The sequence below is a fragment of the Trichosurus vulpecula genome, chromosome 7, assembly GCF_011100635.1.
Source record: "Trichosurus vulpecula isolate mTriVul1 chromosome 7, mTriVul1.pri, whole genome shotgun sequence".
Taxonomy (NCBI): domain Eukaryota; kingdom Metazoa; phylum Chordata; class Mammalia; order Diprotodontia; family Phalangeridae; genus Trichosurus; species Trichosurus vulpecula.
This window is the reverse complement of record NC_050579.1, coordinates 199,068,246-199,078,614: the sequence shown is the minus strand read 5'-3', so window position 1 is coordinate 199,078,614 and position 10,369 is coordinate 199,068,246. Positions and strand designations below refer to the sequence as shown.

Here is a 10,369-nt window from a genome sequence, read left to right as displayed (position 1 = left end):
ATTGTTCACAGCAGAATTCCGCAACGCAGTTAACTCTTCAGGCTTTCTTCTCCATCAGAGACAAAATTAAGGTCCAGGAAACTAAATCCATACGCTCCTCTGACTGTGCTTAAATACTTAAAAGAAAGCGAGTTGAGAGAAGTAAACACTTGCCAGTTTCATTGGATTGGAGTAGGAGAGAGGAGTGAAACCAAGCTTTTCCCCCCACTAGCACAGGAGGATAAACTTCTATTATAAGCACTGCCTGCAGGTAGCAGATAGGAGCTCGGCAGGTTTCCAGGTACCCGAGACTATAGACTGACAGTGACTCCATACAATGGTCTTTAATGGGTAAGTATCTCCCATTTAAATGCTTATTTAAAAAAAAAAAGTTACAGCCCCATAGGCGCTGGAAAGCAGCAGTGTCAATGGCAAGGCAGGAAGTGTGGGGAGCTGGGAGTGTGGGGAGCAGATAGATTCTTCTTGCTCTACCCCTTTCTATGCACGGTTCTCCTTCCAGAGCCCCCTCTGGACTCTACTGGTTTCTCAGCACCGCTTTCTCTGGCCCAGGAGAGCCTCTCTCTGAGACAGCACCAGCATAAGAAGAGTCCACCTTACCTGTGGAATCAGACACAAGACAAGCACGTTCCCCAGAGGCGCCTTGGTGAACGCTCTGCCACTTCAAGATTCAGCTCGTGCGCCTGAACCGTATCAGTTTATGAAAAGCTTGTTTGAAGTCATCATTGGACATGGTATAGATGATGGGGTTAATGAGGGAGTTAAGATATCCTAGCCAAGTAAAGAAGTCAAAGATGGCCAGGTGAAACCAGCAGGCGTCATCGCAGATAGGCAATGCCAAGGAGATAATAAAGAAAGGCAGCCAACAGACTATGAAGGCTCCTAAAATTATCCCAAGCGTTTTGGTGGCTTTTCGCTCCCTAGCGGCCATGAGCTTCTTCTTTTCCAGGAGAGCATCAGAGACTTTCACCTTTACTTGGTTCACGTACACTGGGGACCCTGATTCACTGGATCCCTCCGGGGCTCGAGAGTTGATGGATGTGGCAGAGGAAGAGGACCCCGGGGAGTCGGTGATCAGTTGGGCTCGAGTCAGACGTTTCCCCGTCCTGTTGGGCGTCTGTTTCAAAATCCGAGAACGAGCTTCCACATAGATGCGGCCATAGAGAGCAATAAGCAGCAGGGTGGGAAAGTAGAAGGCTCCTACAGTGGAGTAGACGGTGTAGAGGATATGGTCTGTGTTCACCAAGCAGTCTGCCACCTCCTCAGCCTTGGCCTGGCGCCAGAAAAGTGGGGGAATGGAGATGGACACGGAGAAGACCCATACCAGGGCAATCATTCCTGCTGCTCGCTTGGGAGTCCTTTTAGCCGAATACTCCACCGCGTCTGTAATGGCCCAGTAGCGGTCCAGAGCGATGGCACAGAGATGCAGGATGGAAGCTGTGCAACAGGTAATGTCCGAGGACAGCCAGACATCGCAGACAACCTGGCCCAGCGTCCACCTACCGGTGACGGTGTACATGGTGCTGATGGGCATCACCAGGATAGACACAAGCAAGTCAGTCACTGCCAGGGAGGCGATCAGGTAGTTGGCAGGAGTGTGCAGCTTCCTAGTCCGAGAAACGGTGGCGATCACAAAGGCATTGGAAAGCGTGGTGGCCAAGGTGATGAGTGCAAGGAATGTGGCCAGGACCACCTTCCAAGGGAGTGCAATCGAGTCCTGGTATGGCTCCAGATCCGGAGAGCTACAGTTGGGATTCGGGAAGGCAGAATGATTAGTCTGCGGGGAGGTCAGGGAGCCGGAGGCTGGCGGGGAGCACTGATGGTTAGGTTGTTCCATTGCGCCCCTCGCCCTGCTTCCAGAGCAGGGGGCTCACGGCTTCTGATCATGGACTGACTACACAGCAGGGGAGCCAGGAGGGTGGAGACTGAAGTAGGGAGGATGGGTCCGTGGGGTATCTTGTTGTGGGGAGGGATAAATGAGCTGTCCTAGACAGCCAATCGTATCCAGGAGTTCCTCTGGCACTGGGACAGCCCAGACGCCCAGCTGCTGCGGGAGCGCAAAGGAGGTCACGGGTGCGGCAGGCAGCCCAGCCAAGTAGGGCGCGTCCCCATATACACTGTCCCCATACCCTCGATCGCTGACCTCTCCTTACCCAACCCGTGAGAAGCAGTTGAGTACCTTCCGCTCTTTTGCCTTGTGTTCAATCCTAGGGATAGTCATAAGTCTCCAGCCCTCAGCTCTTCTATCAGGCAGTCTTGGAGCCTCTAGTCTTAGTGATCCTTGGAGAAGCCGTACTTCTGCTTCGCTCCCAAATCCTCCTAGAGTGCGCTCGGGCGCGGTTTTTTGGTTAGTCTGTTTTCTTTTCTTCCTTTTTTCCCGATCTTTTTTTCCCCCAAAGAAGTACTTCTTAACCCCAACGCCCCAAAGCACTCCCCACTCTGATCACTGGAGTTTCAAGTCACAGTGATGGAGAAAGGGAGGTGAAGACAGCATCCTCCAGCCCGTCCCGTCTGTCCTCCTCGGTCTCGCATGCTAGCTAGCTCCAGAAATCGAAGAGGAGAAGCCCCGAGGCGAGGGCACTGCTGCCTTTTGAGCTGAGTCGGGATATGCCCAAGAGGGAGATTGCCTGGGGTGCTTCTTCCTGCCTTGTCCCAGTACCTCTCCACTCCCTTCGCGATTTCTCTTCACGCGCCCGCGACAGGAGCCACTTGCCTCGCAGAAAAACTGCAGAGGGTGGAAGGTGAAGGGGGCCGGGGCCGGGGCCCGGGCTCCTGCTCCCGGGTTGACTCCGCCCTGCGGGCACTGCTCTGTGCCATCCCACCAGTCCTCTCACCGGGTCAGGGAGACCTGGGGCTGCGGTGTTCGTGCTTATGCTGGTGCAGGTGCCTGCAGGAGCACGTGAAAACAGATAAGAGTATAGTATGTGAACAGCAGCGCTGTCCGCCCTCCTTATATAGAGTCCTGCGCTAGCCTGCCCAAGCCCTAGCCTGGCAACTCGCGCTGCCGCCGCCCGCTGGAGTGCGGACTCAGGGTCCCCGCCCCCAGCGCCCTCCCTTTTTCCAGCTCTCCCTCCCTCTCTTGTGTCCTTAGGAGGCTCCCTCAGGGTCCTAATGCCGAACAAAAATGATTCCCCACCCACTTCCACCTAGAGCCTATATCCTAACCCTGGATGCAACCGCAGCATTCCTGGTTTTAATGCAGGCCCCCTTCCCTCCCCTTAATATTTTCTAGTCTCTTTCAGATTCACGCCCTCCACACCGCTGGCTCCATAGACCTCCAATAAAGCGCTCCAGCTTTACTCCCCTCTCTCCAGATCCTCCCTGCAGACTGTGCCTAGGTATTCCGAAACCCTTTAGGACAAAAATGTCTAGTCCACCCCAAGCTGCGGTGTACCTCCCAATCCTGCAGCCCCACCCTAGATGGAAGGCAAATTGTAGGAACAGGGATGGCGAAGAGGCAAGCGGGGAGAGAGTGTGGAGGGATGACCGGAAGATTAAATTCAACATTAAATTTCCTAATTAAGTCAACACATTTAATTGGGTGTGAGACGATTAAGCCATGCACAACTGTTCGTTCAATAAAAACTATGTCCCCCCAATTGAATCTTAGATAACAACGTGCACCTTTCATTCATACACAGCCCCGTTTAACAATAACGCAAAATTAGTCTTTATTGAACAAGACGGTCAATCCTTCCTGTAATTAAATGAACCCTTCTTTCTCAAGTTTCCTCAGCGTTCCTTTCAGGATATTTTAAAATAATACACGGAGACTATAGGCATACTTTCTATGGAGCCTAGAGTTAAGATAATGGATACTTAACAGTGAATCAATTTGCATGAATAAGCATAGCTTATGTCACTTGCAGCTTCTTCGTCATCATTATCATTTTCATCACCTCATCAAAAAGCATTTATTAAGTACTTAAGCTGGGGTGAAGGTGGAGAGGAGAGGGAGAAGGACTTGGTAGAAGTCTAATTAGACTTAAAAACTTAAGATCTACTTATCAAGGACTCTGGCTGAACTACCACCTAATGAAAGGACATGTTGCTTATGTCATTTGGAGGTCAGGTCAAGGCTATCCATATATTTATAGAAGGGAGATAAAAAAGTGTCAGGAATGGGGTCATGACATCACCACTTCCTCTACTCACTTTGAAGCAAGACGTTTCCCCTTCCTCACGCCCACCGCCCAGTCTCTCACTGAGCAGCTAGCTGGTAACTACTCACTATGCATGCCTTGTTTGGTCAGTTTCTACTGATTCGAGGGCAAAATCAGAAGACAGTAGCTCTTCGCAAACAACAGCAGCTTTGCTTAGCTGCAGGAAAATTCTGAAGGGACCAAATGTGTTGGGTATCCCAGACGTGGTTACTTTACTTTGATTAGTCTTGGACTCCTGTGGCGTCTGAGAACCTCTCCCCCGCCAGCCCTAAACAACCGGGGAACAAAAGAGGAGGGACCATCAGTGTCTAGGAGATGAAGTGTTGCCTGAGTCCAACTTGCATTGTTTTGTTCTGTGGAGGAGAAAGACGAGAAAAAGCACAAGCTTTATCTGTGCCGAAAGTGTCTTGGGTGACATCTATTTGTGCCACACTAACCAGAAAGCAGTGGAAGGTTGTGTATAATTTGGACAATTGGCTCAGCCCTCCTCTTATGGATTGTGTTTGATAATGCTGCAAAATTTTTACCCCGCCCCACCCCCACAGGTAACACAGATTTTCCCCAGAGTTCACTGGAGAATCCCATTTAATTAATCCCACACATCAGTTCTATACTTTAAAATTTTAATATTAAAAATGTACAAAATATAAATATACCTTAAATGTGCATGCATAGCCTCCATATTTATCTTATAAAATCTCTCTTGATATAGATGTGTGTGTATGCCTACCATCTTTATTTTATAAATTTAATATATGCCATCCTGTATATACATTTGTGCCCAGCTGCATTTACTTTCATTAGATATCCAGTTTGCTTATGTGCATCGCAGACTAGCTGCCCTTCAATTACTGTCACACCCGTCTCATTTGGCTATTTCTTTCCCTACAGTTTGCAGGGAGCCCCGAGCTCAACAAGTGGATACAAGGTGGGAGGGAGAGTGCATCTGGCAGAAACGAGCCGGTAAAGGAGGAGGGCTAGCCAAACTCCGCTTTAATGATCTGACTAAATCTCACCCATGTTTGACCACAGGGCAATAAATCCCGTAATATATGCTCGCCTTCTCAGATCACAGTTCACCATGGTGTCAGGCATTCCGTGAGAGGCGATCCAGTCAAGGGAGGGTGGCGTCCTGTTGAGAGTCCAGCCCTGAAGTTGGAATTAGACATTCCAAAACCTTCTCTCTGGGCAGCGGCAGGAAGCTCTGGCAGGACGAGATGCGAGAGGGGTGAAATGCGCTCCCTCTCTCCAAGGTCTCCCCAGTGGGGTGAGAGAACGAAATTCAAGAACTAGCTGGGACAGTGAAGGAGGGAGCCAAAGAGACGTATAGCAGAGCCCATTTTCCCGTCCCAGGGTGCCCTCTGCTCTGAGCCTTCTCCCTCAATTAAGCTCCTCTTTCCTGCTTTAAGTCAAATTCAGATCTTGCCTTAGAGGCTGTGTCTACGGAAGCTTTTCTGTCTTTCCTAGTAAAGAGAAAGGAGTTTAGGAGAATCTGTGGCAGAAACCATGTATATTTATACAGCTGGATAGTTCCTGTTTCAAAGTTACAGGATTCCAGTCCCCTCTGGGGATTGAATTGCAGGAGAAAAGGCAAGAGAGGGGAAGACGCCCCATCATTAGCTTTCCGACAGTAAAAATCCCCAAGGCGTTGGTGACCACCTGACTTTTGCAAGCTGCTCAGTCTGTCTCGCGAGCTGTTCCTTCTGGCTAGTGCACATTCCTCAAAATCATCAACGCTTTTCCGTTGTGTTGTAAATGAACGGCTTGGAGCCTCGGTGACCAACCAACCCTGAAAGTTGGCAGAGACTAAAGCCAAGGGACTTTAGAAGTAACTCGTGCTGCTTGCCAGTCCTTCTCTAAATGCCTGTGACAGGCGCTGAAGGAATCTGATCCCATGAGCACATAAAGGGTAGGCAGGAACTGCATAACAGAAGATGCTGAATACAGTTCTTTATGTACTTCTTATCCATCTATGTGTTTCTATCTCAATCAATGACATTCCAGGCTATACAATTTAAAATTCCATTTCTGATAGATATAATGGATAATCTTGGTACACTTTACTTCCTGGGTGGAGGGGAGCAGTTAGGTCACAAAGAAAGTACTAGTAATTATTAACTTCAAATATATTGGGAAATGCTTTGTCTGTGATTTCATCCTCATAGTAAACACCATGTAAGGAACTTCATTTATCAAAGGAAATCAGCAACTTTTCTGTAGCATTGGAGTAGCCTGTGGGCAGAGTAGGGTACTAAGAGTTTCAGTGACTTGTCCAGGGTCACACTGCCAGTGTCAGAGGCAAGCCTTGAACACAGGGCTTTTTAATCTCAGGCCACTTTTCTATCCACTATGCTACACTGACTTTCTGTGGGAATATACTTCTCATATCACAATAGCCCCTCCACCATTGCAAAAATTGGTTAGTGTTTATGTTCATATTTCAAATATATTTCTGATGCATGTCCCTGGACTGAGACCCCTTTTTATTGTTGAAAGGAAAGCTACAGCAGGTAGATTGCTACAGAAACCAAGGTGTCTCCAAGAAAGATTTGACTGTCCTCAGTAAATGAGACTGAAGCAGGGGAGCAGAGGTTTTGAGATAGGGAAGGGGAAAGGAAAAAGGAAGGAATAGGGGGAGAAGACAGAAGAAACTACATGTCAGAGTTATAATTAACTAGAAGTGGAAAGTTGATTTAGAAAGAAGTTAAATGTTACTTCTTGGCCAACAAAATTGATAGAATTTGGGTCTGATGAGAACTTTGTGAATTGAAGTAGAAGACAAGGAAATCCACTAGCTGCAGATGTAGATTGTTTCTGCTGCTCTTAACAATCACTGGGGAGCTGTCCAGGAAAAGTTGTGAAAAAAAAATGGTACATTTCACTGCTGGCCTAAGAAAGCAGTAACAGCAATCAGGCTATCCTCTATCTTACCTTCAGCAAAGGGTGTCACATTAGTGATGATATTTTAGTTCTGCTCGTACAAATGGAGGCAAGTAAGTTGTAGTTCTATTCTAGTAGTTCTGCTTCTATTACTGTAATTACTGTAATACTGTTCAAGATTATGCCCAGAACATTCACTAACTTTTCCATAAAATAGGGGCAATAGGAAATAATATCCAATTAGTTGTATACAGAAGTAAGTGTTTTAGACCACACAAGTGGTCACATGCTTTCCAATGGTAATAGAAGGTGAAACTGTTGTTTATTGTTTGGGATATTCATTAGAACTGTGCTTGAAATTGCGAAGTCTTCAGTGATCCCAGGATTTCAATATGAGATGATAAAGCAGAAAAGTATTAAAATATAAAATGCAAGCCTATATGAAATTATGACACTCAAAATTTACATGTAGTCATAAGTAGCTCCAATGTTTCCATATGCTTTCTTTCTGTTAATAATCTTTTATCAGGACCAATTCTGAATAGTACCTTATTTATTCCATCTACATAAATCAGACACTTTAAGGGATAATGTTAATCATAATATTTCATTTATAAAATTTTTTAACTTCTAAAAAAGCAATGTTCTCTCACCAAAACTGTGTGGTAGGTAAAATATTAATATCCCTATTTTACACATGAGGAAACTGAGTCATAGAGAGGTTATGACTTGGTCAAAGTCACAAAGCTACTAATTGCAAAGCTCTAGAGTTGTGATGGGGATCTCATACTCAGCTGGATTTGATCTTTGGCTGTATGCAATTTAGCTAATTCTGAGCAATGCCCCTGGAGCTCAGAAATAATCTCCCTCCTGTTGGAAGACATGTCTGTATTGATCAGAATGGATCTTTGAAGAGGTAAGGGCAAAGATCACTCTTCAAGCTCTTAATCAGTTATCAGCTAATCAGCATTCCAAAAACGGCAGTAATAAAAAGTCCCACTACTCTGAAACCTTGTGCACAAGTGACTGACAAAGTGTGAATAGAACAATTTACCCAACATACTTTAGAATCTACTAAACCCATCTCTCTTTCCACCTCACCTTTCTCACCTCCTACACAATCTCATGTCTTTTACTCCTTCAGTCTCAGTCTCTCTCTCTCTCTCTCTCTCTCTCTCTCTCTCTCTCTCTCTCTCTCCCCCTCCCCTCCCCATCTGTCTCTGTCTGTCTCTGTCTGTCTGTCTGTCTCTGTCGTTCTCTCCCTGTCTCTCTCTCTCTCTCTCTCTCTCTCTCTCTCTCTCTCTCTCTCTCTCTCTCTCTCTCTCTCTCTCCCTGTCTCTGTCTTTCTCTCTGTCTCTCTCCCTCTCTCTCTCCCTCTCTCCCTTCCCCCTTTCTTCTTCCTCCTTCCCTCCCTCTCCCTCCTTTTTTTCTTCCATCCTTCCTTTCTTCCTTCTTTTCTTTGTTCTTTTTTTACTTTCTTTCGTCTTTTACACTTGCTAATAGAATTCCCATCTTCTCTATGATAATTGTCCTCTACTCTCTCCTTCTCCTTTTCTTTCCATTTCAGTTTTTCTTCTCTGTCTCTACCTTTTCTCCCTCTCGTTTTTCCTCTTCCTCTGATTCCAATTTCCTTCTCTATCCATGCCTTCTTAGTTGAGCATAAAATGTAATTAAAGCTTATTTCAAAATATTTATTGAATTACAAGGATATCTGTGTATATAATTAATTTTAAATTGTATGATTTGAACATTTTATACAGTTCTCATAAGATCAAAATAAAACTTTAAACCATAAAATTAAATTGCTCTTTAAAAAATTGTATGTAGACCTTCATTGATTTTACTATGAGTTGATGACCCTCAGGGGAAAAAAAGAGTTGCTTACCACTCTCCAGAGTATAAATTAGAGGATTATTCCAATACTGTTAAAGAAGCAGCTTGAAGTAGTACAAAGAAAGTCTTGAAACACAAAAATACTTGTCATGTGTCAGGTTACTTAACTTCCATGAGCTCACTTTCTGCAAGGAGCCTTTCCCGATTCCCCTTAATTCTGGTACCTCCAACATTATCTCTAATTATACATCCGAGCACACATACAAACACACATAAATGTGTGTATACATGCATAAATGTACAAGTATATACATTTGTGTATGGGTAAATATATACATATATAATTATTATTTATAGCTATTTCTATGCTGTCTCCCCCATTATACAGTGAGTTCCTCAAGAACATGAACTGGATTATTATGATGTTGTTGGGGTTGCTACAGTTATTATCTCTTTTCTTTGTATCACTATCACTCAGAACAGCACCTGGTATACAGTAGGTGCTTAACAAATATTTGTTGAGCTGATTAAGCCTTAACAAGCCTTAAACTTTAAAGGGCTAAATAAGTGTGAACAGTAATTGATGGAATCACAGGGTTAGAACTTGAAGGGAACGTTAAAAGATATCAATCAACCACTTTATTTTATAGATGAAGAAATTGAGGCCCATAGATATTAAATATTTTTTCAAGATTATATAGGTAGTAAATGACAAAGGTAGAATTATAATAATGGTTTGCTGACTACAAATGCAGCATTTTTCCTTGTGTACCACATTTTTGTGGTTCTACTCATTATTATATCAGTATGTAGTACCATGCTACTCCCTCCAGAACTTTTATTTGGCAACCATAACTGTGCCAATCACTGCTGAAAATCAGAAAGTAAGCAAAAAAGACATTAGAATAACCAAGACAGATGTAAACAAATCTATACATGAAAGTTCAGATCACTCCTTAGATCTCCACTCAGAGCCTGTTTACTCTTCCTTTATATACTACTGTATATAGTATGTAACTTTCAAAACCAGAGAAAGTGAGGATTAGTAAATTCAAAGTGGGAAAGCAGGCTGTTACAGGCAGGCAAGGTGAGAGCATTGGGAGGTGACACTTGATAGTCTGACAAAAAGATAAAAGACAAAAAAAAACACATTCAGGAACTCAAAAGGCAGCAGTCTGGGACTGTTTAGTTCAGGGGCAAGTAAGTCTGCACATCATAGCAACTGATGTACATATGATACTCTAGTAAGATCAAGGAAAACATTAAGCTATGTACAAACAAACCTCTTCAAAGAGTCAGGATAATGCATGAAGAGTAAAGATCTTAGAAAGATTTCTATCCAAAATATTTAAAATAAGAAAAAGTACTAGTATTCACATAAGGTAAGAAATCAATTACATGAAAAAATAAAACTATTAATAAAAATTCATTCCTTGAGGAGTCTATAGAGCTTTGGCTTTACTCCTCTCAAAGGGCTTATTAAAGAAGTTAAATTG

The 10,369-nt window shown here is 44.3% G+C and overlaps 1 protein-coding gene across 1 annotated transcript; it reads right to left on the bottom strand.

The window, feature by feature from the left end:
• Window positions 1-655: 655 nt before the first annotated feature.
• Window positions 656-1,834, bottom strand: HTR1B (5-hydroxytryptamine receptor 1B). Its single transcript, XM_036768508.1, has one exon. It carries the CDS (start codon window positions 1,832-1,834, stop codon window positions 668-670), a length of 1,167 nt encoding a protein of 388 aa, XP_036624403.1. The 3' UTR covers window positions 656-667.
• Window positions 1,835-10,369: the final 8,535 nt, after the last annotated feature.

Bases quoted from the DNA above. Each gene is read 5' to 3' on its own strand.
- HTR1B (XM_036768508.1), bottom strand. From the start codon at position 1,834: ATGGAACAACCTAACCATCAGTGCTCCCCGCCAGCCTCCGGCTCCCTG.